The sequence below is a fragment of the Mastigoproctus giganteus genome, chromosome 4 (assembly GCF_048544385.1).
Source record: "Mastigoproctus giganteus isolate SK-2022 chromosome 4, ASM4854438v1, whole genome shotgun sequence".
NCBI lineage: Eukaryota > Metazoa > Arthropoda > Arachnida > Uropygi > Thelyphonidae > Mastigoproctus > Mastigoproctus giganteus.
In genome coordinates, this window is record NC_143578.1 from 39603423 (window position 1) to 39624523 (window position 21101).

General features: G+C 36.5%; 1 protein-coding gene across 6 annotated transcripts in view; it reads left to right on the forward strand.

Annotated features, from left to right (window-relative positions):
- The first annotated feature begins 4841 nt into the window (after positions 1-4841).
- LOC150086640 (uncharacterized) overlaps positions 4842-21101 on the forward strand; it is a 292377-nt gene continuing 276117 nt past the window's right edge. For 5 of the 6 annotated variants that reach the window (XM_090372657.1, XM_090372662.1, XM_090372661.1 and 2 more), the window contains exon 1: positions 4842-4926. In XM_090372657.1, the coding sequence (XP_090228783.1) occupies positions 4891-4926 (36 nt within the window). In that variant the 5' untranslated portion in view covers positions 4842-4890. The remainder of the gene's footprint in view (positions 4927-21101) is intronic. The other variant, XM_090372660.1, reaches the window with a different exon arrangement.

Below are 21101 nucleotides of genomic sequence, written 5' to 3' on the forward strand. Positions count from 1 at the left end.
TCCTTCTTGATATGAGGCCTCCAGACCTTTATGCAGTATCCAAAGTGTGACCTGACCATTGCCTTATTCAATGGGATAATCACCTCCTTATTCCTGCTAGCAATCTTTGAAAAAGACACAGGAGCTGTCCTGGCGGCCTGTCTGCAGTGCTCAGAGAACTTCATATCTGACTGCATAATTACCCCCAAGTCTTCCTCATTCTCCTCTATCCTGAGTATAGCAATACACGTCGGCAAGTTACTCTGGAGTTACTGCTACTCATATGCAGTATTTTGTGTATTTATCAATGACAAATTGCAGTTGCCAATTCTCAGCCTAACCTTTTCTATATCCTGTTGCATTAGCATACTGTCATTACTGTCATTAACAACCTTGCAACCTTTACATCATCTGCAAAGTTGTACATTAAACCTGACATAATCATCAATATCATTGATAAATACAGAAAATAACAATGGGTCCAAAACAGAACCCTTGGGGAATCCACTAATACCATTAGCCTACGAAGAGCAGTCTCCATTGATTTTATTCATTGTTTAATTGTTCTTGAACATTAAACTTCTTGAAGCTTAGGCAGAATACGAGAAATCTCTGCAAAAATGCGACGAAAATCAACAAAAAATCTTTATTGATATTAACAGTAGAAGAAAGGGGATGAACACATTGGTTCAGTAGATGTCAATAGTTTAACTGTTGATGACCAGGTTGCTGACATATTCGATAGGTATTTTGCGTGTACTTTCGCACATCGTGGATTTTTAGAGAAGGGGATGCTAGACGTCTCGAACTGTAACCGTAAGCTGAGTGATTTTTGTGATGACTTAGAGAGAAGTGGAAGAGAAAGAGACTCCTGGGATAGATGGGATCTATCCAATTATATTAAAAGAAGCAGCAAAGGAAGTAAGCAAACCCTTACTCATAATTTTGAGAGCATCTCTGAATTTAGGGGAGATCCCTTTGGACTGGCGTTGTGCGAATATATATACCCAATTCAGAGCGTGGGATGAAAATGTGACAGAGTAATTACAGACCTGTTAGCTTAGCGTCTGTTCAGGGAAAAAAAGTGGAGTCACTGGTTAAATAAATAATGCAGGACCGTCTAGACATGAACGCAATTATACTGAATTCACAAAATGGATTAGTTAAGGATAGATCTTCTCTGACCAATCTGACTGGATATTATGATGCAGTAACAAAGAAACTAGATGCAAAAAATGTTGATATCATGTACTTGGATTTCAGGAAGGCTTTGATATTGTTGCGCATAAAAGACTGCTGTATAAATTGGAGCACATTGGCGTTAAGGGCAAGTTTCTACTATAGATAAAGAGGTGGTTGATGGGAGAAGACAGAGAGGAGTTATTAATGGACATTGCAGTTCATGGATTAACGTTATCAGTAGTGTCCTCCAGGGTTCAGTGATGGTCCCATTTTTGTTTTCTATATTTATAAGTGATATTGGTGAAGTCGTGTCAAGCTTAATATCTTAATAGCTAATATCTAAGTTTGCAGATGATACAGTTAAATATTTGGCAGGGTGGTTAATGATTGTAATCAGGCTACTGCAACATGGTCTAGAAACAATTAGGTAAAAGGGCTGAGTAGTGGAAGTTTAATAAGTTGAATCTGGAACAAGATTCAGACCCCACTGATAACCTAACTTTTCATAAGTACCCAAAAATCATTAAATCTAATGTAAACAAAGTAATATGCAGAAATTTGAAAAGAGAGGAGATTTAACCTGGTAAAGGGGTTCCTGACCTTTTAACTATGTCTCTTGGGTTTTTCATTCAATGTACACCAGAAGTGAAGGGAGTGAGCCCCCGTGAAACCACCATTTGTGTCCTGGCCTAGTTGTAAAATGCACTTGTTTACAAACTGAAAACTTCTCTCGTTTCAGATTCCGTTTATCCTTGCCCTGTCCAGTCCATTAACTAAATACAAATCAATGGTTACATCATGTCTGAAGGCGTTTCTACAAAATCTATCAGGTCTTTGCATAAATTTACGACCTATCTCAGATACTTCCATGGGCTCCTTTTTTTTTTTTTCCCAATAAAGAAGCAGTTCATATGTTCCTCACATTATTAACAAGAGCAAAATATCGCTGATATCACTATATTATCCATTGTTTTGAACCTTGAAAGTGTGAAAAAAACATTTCCTATGGAAGAATAATTTCTACTACACATTACTCACTTCTGATAGAGGAGTGTGGAGAATGTCCCAGGAAACAATTCTATTGCAGCGTACCAGCCCAGCAGTGAAATTCAGAAGAAAACATTTCTGGGATGGTGTTGGTTCTTATTTTTTCTGATATACTCTTGGTGATATTGTAAAAAAATATTTATAGTCTGCGTCGGTAACACAGTGGTATCATCACTGTCCTCCCCACACCGGGTTAAAAAGGCTCGGGTTCGAATCCCGTCGATGACGCGAGGAACTTTAATGGGCTTTTTTCACTCAGTGGCTGAGTTAGTCGGTCTCAGACGTAGATTGCAAGGTTTTTCTCCCCAGAAACTGGGGGTTTTTCGTCCAGCAAAACAGGCAAATCGACCAGAGAACACACGCGATTTACAGACATATTACATAGACGGGTATATGTAAGAAATTACTGGTAGTCCTAATATAATAATTTGATTTTTGATTTTTTGTTAAAAATTATTAGTCTGTGCGGATAGTACAGTGGTATCGTCGTCGTCCTCCCACATGTAATGAATTACGGGTGACCCTAATATAATAATTTGATTTGTTAAAAATTATTAATTTTCGCAACGAAAAAAATTGATGTTTTAGACAATTTCTTGGTACCGTCACTCCTCCCGACGTATACAACTATATGTTTCATTTTTCAGTTTGAAAATGGTCTGTTCTAAAGTCTGGTTGTATTCTCCTGGAAGAAGATTCCATGATTCGACAATTGGACCGTACCATTCCGGAATCTTGATGTAAATCCCATAAAACACGTTTTTGGGCTGTACTAAAGTGCCAAATCAAGGCTAGTTAGTATCCACTTCTACTGCTGCGACGGCGATGGAATTGAAGCAGGAACTCTGCTAGTTTCCAGATGTATTTTATCGTAAACTAGTCGAAAGTCTCTGAGACGGATTATTGTCATCATTCAGCACAGAAAAATAGGCAAATCGGCCAGAGAACACACGCAATTTGCAGACACAATACAAATGGGTATATGTAAGAAATTACCGGGTGACCCTAATATAATAGTTTGGTTTTGGTTTTTGTCAATCAGCACAACGGTGGGAACACATTCTATTTAATAATTCTTCAATAAAAATTTATTTATGTGTGTTGTTTGGGAGGGAGAGAGAGAGAGAGAGAGAGAGCGAAGCAACATTAATGTTAATTTAACATTACTGACAAGCAAGGGAATCTCTTAAAGCATTAAGAAATGAATTCCAAAATATGTTTAACAAATATTAATCAGTCACTGTTATTGAGAAACACGTGTTAGACATGGACATGTGTTGTGCTTTATATAGGGAGGCTCCTGAACGTTAGTTCACCTCCATCATTTACTTTGTGATGATACAAAATTCTGTAAAACAACCAAGTACAGGTATAGTGCTATGTTTATGTAGTGTGCGTTTTGTTATGCTGTTTAGTAGTTTTTGACTACTTTTATACTAGGAAGACTTATTTCCAGTACCTGCCTCGAAGAGGCAGGCCATATCTATACAAGTACTGCCCATAATATAAAAATCCTTTATCCATACGTAGTAATGCAAAAATTATTATATATTATATGTTCGGGTCACCCGTAAATGATGACACATACCTGTTTATGTATTATGTCTGTAAATTGCGTGTGTGCTCTGGTCGATTTGCTTGTTTTGCTGGACGAAAAACCTCAAGTTCTTGGGGGTAAAAACCTTGCTATTTACGCCTGAGATGACTAACTCATCCATGGAGTGAAAAAAGCCCATTAAAGTTCCTCGCGTCACCGACGGGATTCGAAACCGGGCCTTTTCCATCTGGTGTGGGGATGACGGTGACGATACCACTGTACTAGTCCTACGAATTCCAGCAATCTCGTACCATTAAGGTTCAATCAGTTCCGTCCTTCACAAGAGTGGAGGATGAGAAAACAAATCTAGCCCTAAGATGAAAAACAGAGGGCGAAATTATCACAGGTATACAAATCTGAAAGTGAAGAAAAGTTCAAGACACAGTCGTAATTATGGGCGTCCAGTACACACAATATGGTAAAAGTTAAAATCTCGAATCAGAAGAAAGTGTGAGAACCAAATTGTGAATGGAAGAGAAATTTTAGTATAGCAATAAGCAACAGCGTTTCAAATCAAATGTTGTGGCAGAGCGATCAAAGTGGTGGTTCTCTGGATGCGACGCACCAGTTTCCCGAAACAGAAGGGAGAAAGGAGAGGAAGCCCCAATACCAGCCATGGCCCTGGTTTCAGGATACTGTTGCACGGTCCTGGGTTGGCGATGTATGAGTATTACTGTAACCAGAAACATTTCAGTATTGGCTGTCTTGATGTTGTGAGAGCTGCTAATGATGTCCTAATTCAAATTTATTGAAAATTTAAAAAAAAAAAGAATTTCCCTACTATGTAGTGAAACAATATCCATCTCTCTATTTTTTGTTAAATAAATACAAACTTATGTAAACTGTGAGATCTTTTTTTTAGACATATTGTATATTAACTCATCAAATGAAATCTAGGGTTTTTGTACAAGATGTGAAATAATGGGAAGGAAGCAAAATTAAATCAATTTTATAATCAGCTTCTAAGCAATGTTTGAATTAATTTCTCGTTGCTGAAAAAAAAAAAAATCTTGTTATTTTAGGATCATGTTTAGTGGTTGTTTTTAATGTGAAGAGGGCTGTTCTGTTAATGTTGACATCGAAAGATGTTGGATATGGCGGCTCTACCGTCACCAGAGCAGGTGAGTGAAAAATGTTTCTCGTCGATAGTGCTGATATTTAAACTTCTCCTTCTTTTACGATCTTCAAGGAAAAGAACTTGTATTCGTATAAACCAGGGTTTTATCATTCTTATGTTATTTTGAGAGTTTGGAATGGAATGTGAAATAATCAGAGTGAACATCTCTCTCTACTCTTAGAAAGAATGAGTAGCAAGCGGATATATATATAATCATTCCTGATCTAGATAAGATAGATTCGTTTGATAATTTTGTGTTAGATTTTTTCAAACAGGTTATTTCATCAATGAAATGGGAAATTATATTTCATTCAAGCATGGTGAGCCGCATATCTGTAGGAGGGCACCTTTGTTATAATTAATTACTTTGTTGATCTTTTCGTTTCGCAAAGTGAAAACTGCCTTGTCAAAAATTACTCCCCTCAGTTAATTCTGTTACCGAACAAAACTGCTGAAGAATTTGTAAACAGAATTAACTGAGGGGAGTAATTTAACTGTTCTGAAGAATTTGTAGAGTTCGTATCTGTCTAGGTTTTGAGGATGTCGAAAATTAGTCGGTTATATTTTACAACATATTAAATACTTGTTTCGCTGTCAGGAAAGCGAAGGTGTAGTGATGTTGCTAACTTCCAACGAAAAGGAAATATTGCACCAAAGTTTATATTGAAGAGATTTGTTGATTTTCAACTAGAACAACACACTATCACACCTTTCTTCATTCCTGCAGCAGGAATGATTTTTGTTGGCCGATTCTTGTTTGAAAACTACTAATATACGCTCGGTTTATTTATTTTATATTAAAGAGATTTTATAAATCTTAACACCTACTAGTATTTTTAAATAAATGTTAGGATTATGAAAGTACTTTTATTAATAGTGACAAAACAGCCAAGTATTTTCAAAATGCAAGGGCCAGTGGTATATGGACAATATAAAAGATTTAAAGAATTCATTATCTTTAAAAGTATTTTTAACCTTAGTAGATACTTAAGAGGATAATTATGGTCATTACAGAGTTACTTTGGGTTGGTTTGTGGTGGGAATTCCCCTGATTAAGAACACCCTAGTTACTTCTACACTATAGCTACAGAAGCTGATGCACCATTAAAACCGGAGCAATATGGCCTTAGTTGCTAATGCTCCTAAAAACCAAACAACAACAACAACCATTAAAACCAAAACCAGAACCTAATTAAGATTATTACATTCACTGCATGGCTTTCAATAAGTATAATAAATATGGTTTTCAATAAGTTTGATTACTCTGTATGCTATAAAAATAAATGGAATAGGCAGTTTAGTTACAAATTAATTATAAATGGCTGTCTTATACGGGGTGTTTTTAAAGGTAAAGTGTACAGACTACAATATGGAAAAAAAGCCTAGTAAACATGGGTCCTTAAGTGAATCGTTTTCAAGATATTGTGCATTTCTAGTTGGGATCCATCATTCTTTAGGTAAGGTTATGCTCATTCTCTTCCTTTCCCCTTTCTCAATGCTCCGAGATGTAGCAAGTATACTAGTACTTGTCAAAGGACAGTCAACATGGAAAGAGGTTACAGCAACAGAGTAAGCGGACATGCACTTCATGTATGGTAAAGCCAATGGCAGTGCACTCGAGGCTGCACGTTTGTACCAAGAAGCATTTCCCCGCTGAAGGCAGCCCAACAGGTGCACATTCGTCAGGGTACATCAATGCCTTAGAGAACGTGGGCGCTTCACACATGGAATACGAGCAGGTAGGCCCAAAAGTTTCCTCAACACCTGATGTTGAGAAAAGAGTGTTAGAAAGAATAGAACAAAATCCAGGAATTTCGACAAGGAGGGTTGCTCTGCAAGAGTGTGTACTGAGTCATAGCAGTGTGTGGCGAATTTTACATAGCCAATTACTGTACTCCTACCATATCCAGCGTGTACAAGGTCTCAGCAATACAGACAACCCTCCCAGAGTGCTCTCATAGTCAGTGGCGAATCTTAACAGAAAATGTGCATTATCTCAAAAACGGGTCATTTGCAGCCTTGTGTTCACTGGGACTTTTTTTCTTATTTTAGTTTGTACTTTTCACGTTTAAATTATTGACCATCATTTTTGAAACACCCTGTATTATCAAAGGCTATTTCGACATTTTGTTTTGTGGTTTTTGATGCAGAAACTAAGCTAATGTCAAAATTTGCAGGAAAAAAAAAAAAAAAATCCAAGGATAGCCTGTGATTGACTTTATACACCATTTAGTTTTTCTTTTACCTTGATAAAAAGAAATAGTTGAGAATTCTGCACTTTATAATTTTATTCTTTATTTTGACACTATTGCTTAATAAGAACAGATGACATCTTTAGTAACAGCAGTCTTGTTATCCAAAAAGAAAAAACAAAAACAATTTTGTCTTCCTCACTCACTTCCAATACTCAGCAGCATAAAGTAGCAAAATCAAAACCAGAATCAAAGTTCTGTGGCAAATCAATATAGGAATGGATGTATTCTACACTTTGGATACAAACACAAAAACGAAGAATTTTTTATTTCTATACTTCTGAAGTTAAAAAATAATTAATGATACCTACCAGATGTGAATACCATACTGGAGGAATGCTAAACTCTTTACACTGATGTAATTCAAAGATTTTTTAATATTTAAGTTCACATGTTGATGTATAACTTCATAAAACATGACTAGAAGATTAGCATATCAAGTTGTTTTTCACTGCCAACTGCTTAAGATGACAGCTTTCCTGACTTTCAGATTTCTTTATTAACATTAAATGTCAGTGATTATATTATATTGGCATACCAACAGAGAGCTGTAGGCTACTATCTGTCTGGAGGTGCTGATCAGCAGCAGTGAGATTGACTTTTGACTGCTGACTCTCTTACCGCTGTTTGCACCAATTATTTGGGAGTATTCTACTGATTATTATTAGTTTGGTTGAGAAGTTAACCTTTGTGTTTAGTGAACCTTTTTCAGATTAGTTGGGAAAAATTAAAGCCTTTCGTAAATAGTTATAACAAAATGTGGAAAGGACCAAAGCCAGTCATTAGAAGCATTGTAGTTACCACTGGTTGTTTACCACTTTTGTTTTTTTTTTGGCTGACCTATATAAGCTTGCTTTCTTGCATCATATGCCTCTACTAATGTTCTCAAAATACCTATTCTGGAACAGTTTCCTCAATTGCCAGAGATTATAGTTGATAAAAATTAAATCTGTGTCAGAAAATTGATTTAATATTGTTATAGCTTATCCACACACTAATGGTTGGACAGATGCACTGCTTGAGTTTAATAACAGACATATTTGAAAGCGAGATTCAGGAATAAAATAGTTTGAAATTTGATCATTTGAGAATTTGAATTTTAAACTGGTTATACAGTGGTTGAACCTGCTTATTGTGATCATTTTTAGACACAGTTGATAACAATAACCGAAGAAACAAGAATGCAGCTGTTTGGCTTTGTTTATTGATGCATAGTGGAAATGTGAACATAAAAAGGCAAAAGTGGATTGAAAGAAAACATTAAAATCAAATCAAGCAATATAAAATACTTTAATTTGACTGTCCAGTATTTGTTCAAGAAAATTATCAATAAAAATGAAAGTAAATGTTTCTGGAAATCCATACAAAACAATTAAAAACAAATAAAGAAATTATTAAAATCAAGAATTAAAAAAGAGTTAATGTGCTGTACTGTAAAATATTTGGACTGCTGGGAGTACAGATACAGTACTTTCTTTTTTGGAGTAATGACCTTGAAAACCATATGAACTATATGAAGCAACAGCTGGACATGCAATGTGTTGGAGTTCAAGAACAAATTGTCATGTTATATAATCACTACTACACATGTGTAAACCATGATAAGGCAAAAAAGCAACAACATAAACTGAAGTGTTGATTACAATAAGCATTATTTTTTCCTATGTATTCTTATATGTTTGATTGGGACTTCATAAAAGTGGTAAAATCTGTGATCATAATGAGTGGCGTGTACTGTATATGCATTTTATCCTCAGGAAAGAATAAGGTAGGTCATCACATTTCGTATATGAATGAACTATTATTAAATGTCATTATTCTTAATGGAACTGTGTGCAAGTACAAAAACGAAGTACTTTCCAATAATATATGATTCAATAAACAATTTGTGGAGCATTAAGTGGTGAAAAATGCTTTGAATGATAAATGGATGGCACTTTACCACTTATAAAATGTTATGAAATGGAAGGATTTTTTTCCCTGCATGAGTTTTGATGTCTGTGAAGAGAGGGGAAAAAGTATTTATGTTATAGAATGTAAAACAAGCTGCACATTTCCGAAACTATTTTTAGAAGCAAATAATTAAGAGAATTAACCATTTACAAGTGAATAAATCACGCAAAACCTCCCTACACCACTATTGTCCAGAAGAGAAACTCTAAGTGTATAATTGATATTCTCATAAATAAAAAAAAATAAATAAAATAAAAAAAACACACACACACACATGCTTGTCTAAAATGTGTAAATAAAAGAAAACTTTCTGGAATACCGGAAAATTTGAAATGGTTACAAGATAAGACAACTTCTATAAGCAAAACTACTCGTGTGTGGAAAAGGTTTTATAAATACAATGCCAAAAGTGGAATTTCAGTTCACATAATTTCATTGCTTTTTCTTACTTACAATGCTAGTACAAGAAGGATATTTTTGGGAACAGTAACTTGACAATTTTGATCTCTTGTTGTACTCTTATTGTAACACAGTTTGCTATTTTTTACTTCGTTTTTTGATACGTAAAGTAAAATGTTTTTCTCTTAACTAAGCCATCAGTAAGTAGAGATGGTTAAACTGCAATATTTGGAAATAACTTCTTTTGGTATTCTTTTATGTGATTCACTATGGCAACATTGTGTCAAAAAAGCATTCATATCATGCCTATGCCTATTTATTATACATATAGATAAAAAAAAAAAAAAAATAGCGTGTGTACCCAGTACGCATGAAAGATTTTTTATGTGAAAACATCTTTGACAAAAATTGGAACCTTTTTTAAAATTGCTAAACTCTTTACCGAAGTTATGAATGATGTCCGGTTTTATGCTCACTCCCTCTACTTATTCTACCGAATCAAAGTTTGGAAGAGGTTAGTGAAATCCAAATCTATAGCCTAATTACCCATTTGTTGATTAGTATGATGTCACAATCATGATTGCAACAATACAAGTATTTGTATTGTTGCAATCCACATTTTCGTTACATTCCATTGTTATGCTATAGCTTCGTTACGTTCCGCTATAGATGTTTTCACATCAGTAATTTTCTGATTATTGAAAGGGACTGAATGCCACGCTGCTATAGCCGTGTGTTCAATAATGCTAAAGTCAAATGCAGAGCGTTGTCGAGAGTATCGAGCAAGCCAACCTAAGAAAATAATGATGAAGGTAGCGATGAGTGTGCAAGAACGACAGACTATCGAGATTGCGTAAAAGACAAACAGAAAATCAAGCGTTAGATTTAGCAGTGCTTTCAACCAGCAGTGCCGCTCTATCTAACAATGACGTACCTGAAGTGAGTATTAATTAAGTACAATGGGGCATTTCTCCAATTGTGGAACAGTTGAGTTTAAATGATCACGCTTCTTTTCCTTACACACACAGACTACTATTTACATAAGAACGTGTATCAAGAGTTTGAAAGGAGATTTACGAAAAATGATTTCTGTTCGGCATGCTACATTTACGATCATCTATGGTTTGAAAACAACACAAAGAATCCAGCTGCTAAAGATACACCATTGATACTCACTGCATTTCCCGATTTTGATGTTGACGGGATCCTTGTGTGTAATAGCTGCAGAGGATCACTTAAGAACAACATTCCAGCACTATCTGATTGTCAAGCGGCTTTGTTTACCCAGAAATTCCATCGCATTTAGTGAGGTTGGATTTGGTGACAGAGAGACTTACCGTTCGTGCAAATAAGGCACCAGAGACACTCATACAGACAATAAGGTATTCTGGGCTAAGTAATCAATGTGCCTGTTTCAGTCAACATGATGGTCCATCGCTTGCCAAGGGAGATCAACGACGATCATTATATAAAATGCAAGAAAATACACAAGCTGAGCTATTTAATCGAGTTAGTAAGAAAGCGAGTGGTTAAAGCATGGCTTCTATATTTAGTCGACATGCTTCCCTATCAATGGTATCAAATCATGACAGACCAGTCATTCTTTGATGACAGTCACATGGAAATTAATTTGGCTAAAGACAACATAAGTGAAGCGGTTCCGATTGAGGAAAGTCTCATCGCCCAACAGCAAATGTTGTGGGGCGAGGATAAATAGCTTAGAATCGCCCCAGGGAAAACTAAAGTACCGTAGAGCCTACTGTTTGATGAGAATACAGAGGAACTATCCTTTCCCAGCATTTACCTTGGACAATTCAGAATGTTCAGAGCGAATTTACAAGTGACTCCATTCATGATGGCAACAAGCAGAGGATCAGACTGACGTGGTGTTACTCCATATGATCTCCTTTACATAGCAATGAAGACAGTGAGATTGAGAGCGAGAAACTCTTTGACGATGGCTTTCAAATACATAGCTAAAGATACAAAACTGACCCGTGAGCAAGTTCAGTCCAAAGAATACATTAACAGCTGTATCGAATAGTTTGTCTTTTACGCAATCTCGATAGTCTGTCATTCTCGCACACTCATTGCTACCTTCATCATTATTTTCTACTACTGGGCTCAACCTAAGCGTGATCTATATGCTATGATTAGACAGCTCGGTAAATCTACAATGTTCTTGACTGAGTGCCAGTGAAATCGGCTAATGATGCTAACTCACTAACCATGATTTGGTACGTAATTTCCAAAAATGACATCATTTCCACTGTACATATATCGGCTAATGACGCTGACACAGTAACTCCGATTCAGTACATCATATCTGGACCTATATAATTTCCGTAAATGACGTCAAATGACATAATTTCCATGTGACAAAATCGTGACAAATTGTTTTACTACAGTCCAAAAATTTAGTAGGTGCCACCAAAGATGTTTTCACATAAAAAAAAAAGTGCATAAAAAGCACAGATGTTCTTTACAATCATATTTATCGCTTTTAACAAAATATATACACTACGCATAGTTTGGCTAAAGACCAATATATGTACAGCAGAAAGGACGTCATTTCCACTGTACATATATCGGCTAATGATGCTAACTCACTAACTTTGATTTGGTACATCATTTCTGCTGTACATATATCAGCTAATGATGCGAACACAATAACTTTGATTCGGTACGTCATATTCGAAATGACATCATTTCTGTAAATGACGTCATTTCTGCATCGTGAAATCGTGACAAATTGGTTTTACTACAGTCCGAAATTTAGTAGGTGCCGCCAAAGATGTTTTCACATCAAAAATGTGTTCACATTGAAATGCATCACTCAGACTCTTTAAATACGTTATGTACAATCTGTAATGTACGTTATAATCATGTGTTTTTATAAGAATGTCAAGATTTTCCTTAATTATATTTGTCTATTGGATTATTATAATTATTTCAGCCTTTTTACTTAATTGGTAATTGTTTATTAAGTTTACTTAGGGTAATATAACCTTACCTAATTAAGATAAATTTGGGTTAAAAATTGGAATGCACTTATCTCAAAGGTTAGACTGCATAAGATAAAAAAAAAAAAATAGTTATATATGCGATTGAATATATAATCTGTATAATACATATTACATAGGAAAATAAATATTGTTAAGTACTGCAGTTGAAATAATTGATAGAATTCTGTTTTGCATTATATAACATAACTGATATTACATATGAATTATATAGACTACATAACTTCATATGAAGTTAGGACAGCTTAGGTTACTTCTTGATAAGTAATTATATATCAAGAAGTAACCTAAGAAGTAAGCCCACATTAAATGAAGAGCCTGAAACAGCTTTAATTATATCACAATTGTCAATAATTACCTCAAAAAATCTGCCATTCTTTTAAAAATGAGAGATATGTACTGCTATAACATGAATACAGATGAATATGCTACTCACAGAAAGATGACAGTTAGGAAGATTGAGAACCATGGGTCTCAATCATAGAACCTTTGCAGTGACTTTTCATAGACATCTCTGAAAAATTAGGATATAAAATTCTGATTCTACACTTCATCCCATAATTATTAACATTGTAAGCAAAACAAGCTAACCTTTTTTTAAACATATTTTCTTATTAGAATAACAGTGCTAATTTTATTGATGTTAAGAATTTACTAAATGTCATGTTTTAAAGAGAATATGTTTTAATTTTTTTTTTTCTAATTATATATTATGTATACTACATGTTACAAATGCAGTCATAACATTTGTCACATGATATGTTGTCTTATTGGGAATTGTAAAGAAGCAAAAGTTGGAATAGGCTAGAACCTAATACTGCAGTTTAGGGAAGTGTTAAAATTGAGTCTTCAAGTATGTTTAAATATTACTTCATACACTGAAAAGACATTGAAATAGGACTGCCTACCTAACATCAAGTCAGGCTTTCATGGACTCTCAGAACATCTTGCACACATCATGACATGTTATAAGGTGCTTGAACACATTTAATGATGTGGATCACTATGCTACCTGCATAATTTCTCATAATTGATCTACATTAGCAGATGGCAGGTTTATGTCTGTTAGCACATTCCACCGTCTTTCTGCAGATGGTGAATTTTGGGTCATTGGATTGGAGGAGGGAAAGTCCTTAGAGTTCAGCAAACCATTACTGCTCACATCTGGTCTGGTGGCACAATGCACTTTCCTTTAAGGATTTCATTGCCATCATAAAATGTCAGGAATATCAAGGTATATGTGTTGATTTTTGTGCTGTTCCCATGATGACAAATTCTGCATACTGTTCCAGTGCATATGGATGCCATCGTCTTCTGTTGTCATCACCACATGCATATCTTTCTATTGGCATGATACAAAAGAAAAAAAAAACAATTTGGCTAATCACCAAACCTTCGTCTAATCATCCACCGTCCAACTGTAGAATTATGGCACCTGATGAGATACAGATGACTATGATGTGCAGTCAGGAGGGACTAACATGTTCTCCATTAGCCCTCATACTTAATCCAGAGAATAATATGTTGGATAGCCCTGCTGTAAAATACTCTAGGTTTTCTCATATTGTACACTGCACTGATTGAATGCACCACTGTGGCTCTCCTGACAGTCAGCGTGGACTGCTGCAATCGTTTCTGATTTCATTCATTAACTATCAGTTTTATGTCACAGGTTTTGTGCAATGTGGTTATTTTTTCCCTTGTCTGCCATTCCATATACATGTACATAATGGTCGGTCAGGAAAAGCCTACTATATGAGCAAGTGGAAACACTTCCTTACCGTGCACCAAAAATCATACCTCATTGCAGCCTCTTTATATTGCAATCCATCATATTGCATCTTCTTCCCATGCTCACGTGTAATACACATGCCTACTGTAAACATGCCCACACATTGAGTATTGGCTGCATTCACCAGCTGATCTTTTATTACTGTAATGCAGTTCACTTTCTCTCCTTAGAGTAAATAAATAAATAAATGCTCTTTATGTTAATGTACCAAAAGAGTAGAGAGAGAAAGGGGGAAAAAGAGGAAAATACAAGAAAAATACATGTAATAGGTACAGGAATCCTTCATAGCATTATGCTATGGGCTAAAAAAAAAAAAATTCAAGGACAATAATCTGGTAAAATAACATTATAGAAATTATTATTAGTAGTAGTAGTAATAGTGGCATATGATGCAAGAAAGCAAGTTTATGAAACATTGGCCAAAAAAAAAAAAACTTCCCACATAACCTGTCCATCTCCAATAATTTGTCTAGTTCTTCATTGATGTTATTTAAACTATCTACTTCCACAACAACAGATGGAAGTTTATTCTAACAATCAACCACCTGCTGGCTGCAGACAAACCTCTGCATATCTGTCCTGCAATCATCTTTCCTCAATTTTAATTTATGCCCTCTCATGTGTCTAATCTGAGCAAGAGAAAGGATTGAGAAATTTCAATAGCATTGAACTGTTGCTGAAGATTTCAGTTCTGCCAATTTGCAGAACTGAAGCCTTTCTTGGTAAGAGCACCCTTTCGTTCCTTTCACCAATCTCATTGTCCTTTGCACCCATTCCAGCGTAGCCAGGTGGGCAGGAGCAGCAGTGCGTAGCACACGCTTCTTGATCAGACCGGGGTTCGAGCCCGTGACCACCAAATATGGAGGATGTGGAAAGGTCAGGAAATGACCACCGCATATCTCCGGAGCAATATGGCCTTAGTTGCTAATGCTCCTAAAAACCAAAATAACAAACACCCATTCCAGCAGATCTATATCCTACTAAAATGAGGTCTCCAGATCAGTATGCAGTACTAAAGGTGCAGTCTAACCATTGCCTTGTGCAATGGGATAATCACCACCTTATCTGTACTAGTAAAGTTCCTGTATATCGTTGACAGGACCTGTCCTGGCAGCCCGTCTACATTGCTCAGAGAACTGATTTATATCTGATTGCACCCAAATCTTTTTCATTTTCCACTACCGTAAGTGTAGTACCACACAGTTGATATTATAATCTGAGGGGGACTGCTACCCATATGCAGCACTTTGCATTTCTCAATGTTAAACTTTAACTGCCATTTCTCAGCCCATCTGCCTAATTTTCTAGATTTAATATTAGTAATGGCCGCATGGTGCAAGAAAGCCTATGGATTATGCAATCGTTTCTGATTGCATAATGCACCGGCCTGACTGCACCGGCCAAAAAAAAAAATGATAAAAAAAAATAATAAAAAAAAATAAAATGATAAAATAAATAAATAAATAATAATAATTAGTAAAAGAAAAGGAAATTAAACCTATCATCCTATGCGTTTCCCTGACCCGAAGGTACTATCCAGATGACCTTTGAATTTCACCAAACTGTCAGCCTCTACCACCCATGTAGGCAACTTATTCCAGTAATTTATAACTCGCTGGCTAAAATAAAACTTCCTGCAGTCCAATCTAAACATTGCCTCCCGTAACTTGAATTTATGTTCCTTAGTTCTAGCATCATTTACAATCTTGAAAATTTCGTCCTCATTCATTTTACTGATGCCTCTCAGAGCCTTAAACACCTCAATCAAATCTCCTCTAAGGTGTCTAGTTTCCAAACTCTGCAACCCACATATTCGAAGTCTTTCTTCATATTTGTTGCAGTTGCTTACACTGATTACTGTCATTAATTACCCTGCCAACTTTTGTATCATCTTTTGCATACTCCTTTTGCCTCAAAGGTGGTACTTGTGCATATGTCCGTTTCGATATTCCCTGTCAGAGACTTGGTAAATTGGAATCCTCCTCTTTTCGACCTTCTCTGGCTTAAAATCTCCCTACCTTATTTTGTCAAATTCATCTGTTGTCTCTACTGTTCTCCCAACTCCACTAATCACTTGGAGCTCTTTGACTTCCTCTATTTACAACTTGACTTTCTCCAGTTCAACTTTGCTAACTGTGAGGAAATTTTCCTTGGTGATTTTAATGTTCATAACTCCAGCTGGCTTCTGTTTTCTAGTCACACCGACCTAGCTGGTCGAGATGCTGAGGCTTTTGCAATTACTAATGACCTCACACAGATTGTTCATTTACCTACAAGAATACTAGGTAATCCTAATCATACAGCCAACATGCTTGATCTTTTTCTCACAAACAACCCGTCTAAGTACACGGTCGAAGTGAGTTGTCCTTTAGGCACCTCAGATCACAACTTGGTTATTGTCTCTTCTCCAATGGAGCCTTTATCTCATGGCTATTCCCAACCTCGTGTTGTCTGACATTACAAGAATGCAAAATGGAATGACCTACGAGATTTCTTTTCTTCTTTTCCTTGGTCGGATTACTGTTTCAAAACTTCTGATGCTAACGTTTGCTCAGATCGTGTCAGTGAAATTATTCTTGTAGGAATGGAATCCTTTATTCCACACTCCACTTTAAAATGTCGTCCTTTATCTAAACCTTGGTTTTCCAGTAAATGTGCTAAGGATGTTCAAGATATCGTAATTGGCTTGTTTCCAATTCTTCAATTTTATTTGCTGCCTACACCAAAGCTTGCAACAATTGTAAAGCAGTTATTAATCAGTCCAAACTAGATTTTGAACAGGCTAAGAATAGAAAACTTGCTTCTTGCCCTAATGGTAGCTGAGCATTCTGGTCTCTTGCCAAAGCTATTGTCTGCAACCTTTACCCATCTTTGCTCCCACCTCTTGTCAAAACCAGATGGTTCTGTTGTCACTTCAGCCAAGGATAAAGCTGACCTGCTAGCATCCCATTTTTCTTCCAACTCATGTATTAATGATTTTGGTAAAACACCTCCCACCATTCCCAACACACTCCATTGAATGCCTCCTGTGGTCTTCCATCAAAAGGATGTTAGAAGGATTTTGATGAATCTTGATGCTAAGAAAGCTCCTTTTGATGAACCTCGATGATGAAAAAGCTCAAGGTCTTGATGGTATTTCTCCACTTGTTCTCAAAACCTGTGCTCCTGAACTTACTCCTGTTCTTTGCCTCCCTTTTTCACTTTCTTATTCCAAAAGTGTTTTTCCTTCTGCTTGGAAATTTGCTCATATCCAGCCAGGTCCTCAAAAGAGTGATCAATCCCTCCCATACAATTATCGCCCCATTGCAATTACTTCTGTTCTTTCTAAAGTAATGGAGAAATGAATTAACCGCCAACTCTTAAACTACCTAGAAAATTTCCATCTGACCAACGATCGCCAGTATGGATTCCGTCAGTGTCAATCCACTGGTGATATTCTGGCTTATGTTATCTATTTAAGGACAAATTCAATGGAAAAGTTCGGTGAAACACAAGCAGTTGCTCTTGACATCTCAAAGGCTTTCGATCGTGTTTGGCATAAATGTCTTCTTAACAAAATTGCATCTTATGGTTTGCCAACTGTTTTTTGTAATTGGTTATCCAGTTTTCTCTCTGATTGTGTTGGTAGATGGCTCTCTGTCTTCTAACTTCTATACTAATGCTGGTGTCCCCCAAGGTTCAGTTTTTTCCCCCCACTCTTTTCCACTTGTATATTAATGACCTCCTTCCATTGACTGGAAATCCTATCCAGGGTTTTGCCGATGATAGCACATTGCATTCCACTTTCCATTTTGAGAAACTTTGCCCTGCTCAATCAGTTTCAACTTCTCGAATATCTGCTACCAATTCTTTAAATGCCAATCTCCAGTGAGGCAAAGACAACTTAGTTGTTGATTTCAGTCCTTTTAAAACTCATTCTTGTCTTATATCTTGCAGAAATGTTTCTTCTGCTCCCATGCTTGTCTTTGGTGACACTCTGATTTCTAGGCAAAATGATATCTCTTTTGGGGATTACTGACTTCTAATCTTTCTTGGCACAAGCACATTAGAAATATTGCTTCCTCTTCATCTAAAAAACTTGGTTTTCTCTTTCGCTCACGGTGTTACTTTTCTTCCAAACAGTTTTTTATTCTGCACAAATCGCAAATCTGACCTTCCGTGGAATATTGTTCCCACATCTGGGGCGGTGCCCCCAAAACCTCTCTCAGGCTTCTAGATTCCATTCAGAAGAGAGCAGTTAGGTTAATTAATGACTCATCTCCAACAGTCTCTCCACTCGCTGTCTCATAGACGTACTGTTTCTGCTGCATGCCTTTTCTACAGATACTTCCATGGGCACTGTTCTGAATTGGTTTCTATAATTCCCCGCTCTCTCTTTCAAAACAGTCTGAACACGTGCCGCCACAAGCCAACATCTGTATACTGTCCAACTTCAAACTCACAGAACCAACTTTTCATCTTCCTTGTTTATTCATTCTACTGCCGTTTTCTGGAACAACCTTCCTTCATATGTATTTCCTGAAAATTACAGTCTACAGAAGTTCAAGTCTAATGTCAACAAATATCTTCTTTCATCTTCTCAAGCTCCAACCAAAGCACTGTACTAAGTACTATAGGTTCTAATACCTCTCGTGTTTGGAGTTTTCATAAAAAAAAAATTTTTTTTAAAATCTGCAATCTTAGATATTAAGCCTGATATACCTTTATCAGTATCATTAATAAATACAGAAAACAACAATGGGCCCATTACTGAACCCTGGGGGACTCTGCTGATAACATTAACACTGATTAATGGAGCTCAGTATCGGATGTTTTTTATACGTGTCCCAACCCACACATGCACTGTAGTTCACCTGCAGTTGCTTCGATTTGCATAATGACTTGCTGGTCATGATGCTTTGGCTCATTGGTGTATAGTTCAGACACAGCATGGGTTTGTTAAAGGGAAGTCTTGTCTGACAAATTTGATTGGATATTATGATGTAGTCACAAAGAAACTGGATGCAAAGAATAATTTTGATATCATACTTGGATTTTAGGAAAGCTTTTGATACTGTGGCATATGGAAGACTACTGCTGTACAAATTGGAGAGGTATGGCATCAAGGGCAAGTTTCTACAATGGATGAAAGGATGGTTGAGTGGGAGAAGACAGAGTGGTTATCAATGGACACTGCACTTTACGAACTAATGTTATTAGTGGAGTCCCCCAGGGTTCGGCATTGGGCCCATTGTTGTTTTCGGTATTTATCAATGATATTGATGAAGGTATGTCAGGGTTAATGTCTAAGTTTGCAGACGATGCGAAGGTTGGCAGGGTTGTTAATGACAGTAATGATAGTATGCTACTGCAGCAGGATCTGGAAAAGTTGGGCAGATGAGCTGAGAAGTGACAACTGAAGTTTAACATTGACAAATGCAAAGTACTGCATATGGGTAACAGTAACCCAAGAGAAACGTACTAACCGTGTGGTACTACACTCAGGGAAGTGGAGAATGAAAAAGACTTGGGGGTAATTGTGCAGTCAGATATGAAGTTTTCTGGGCAATGCAAAAAGGCTACAAGAGTAGCTCATGGTGTCTTGTCAATGATATACAGGACTTTTTCTAGCTTGGATAAGGGGATGATTGTCCCCTTGTATAAGGCAATGGTCAGGCCGTACCTTGAGTACTGTATACAAGTCTGGAGGCCTCATTTTAGGAAAGATGTCGCGTGTCCCAGAATGAATACAGAGAAGGGCAATGAGACTGGTGAGTGGAACAAAGGGTTAGTGTTACCAAAAAGGCTTAAGTTCTGCAAATTGTAGCTTCTGGAGACTAGACTCCTGTGAGGGGATCTAATTGAGGTGTATAAGGCTTTGAATGGATTGAGCAAGCTCAATGCTAATGGGATTCTTCCTCTTGCTCAGATTACTCACCTGAGGGGGCATAAATTCAAATTCAGGAAAGACAATTGTATAATAGATGTGCAGAAATTCGCCTTTAGCCATCGGGTGGTTGATAGTTGGAACAAACTTCCATCTATTGTAGTGGAGGTCAACAACTTAAATAAGTTCAAGGTAGAACTAGGCAACCATTTGGAGTAAATGGATGGGTGAAATGGGAAGGGATTTTATTATTATTATTATTATTTTTTTTTTTTGACTGATGCTATATAAGCTTGCTTTCTTGCATCATATGCTTCTACTAATGCTAATCTTCCAAGGGCATGAGTCCCATGTGTAAGGTATAGAGATTGGGCCATTCGACAGAGAAAATTAACCTTTCTCCATGATGAGATCAGAAAGCCAAGGAGCACTCAGTGTAAGGAAAATATTGGTAGTGGTCATTTGCTAGGGGGAGCAAAATTTTCATATCACCCAATTCAGGAACCAATATTTGAAGATGAAGACTCTTTCCATTGTTAATGGGTGCAGCAGATGCTTAGATTTCTGATTAGTAGAGAACAGAAGATGTTAGTAACAAAGTATTTACAGGTCACAGAAGGACATCTAATATGGAGAAGCTAATTTTTTGTTATCCAGTGGAGTGAGTTATCTATTTCAATATCCTTTCATTCTATAGTGAATAGTTAGCTATGCCTGTGCGTTTGCTACTGTTTTGTGTTGCCTTTTTACAATTTCTTATTCAACTGGTGTTTTTCCTCCTGCATGGAAATTTTCCTGTATCCAGCCAGTTTATAAATCGTCATTGTTATCATCCAATTACACATATCTCTACCCTTTCCAGAGTAATGGAGAAATACATAAAATACCAACTCT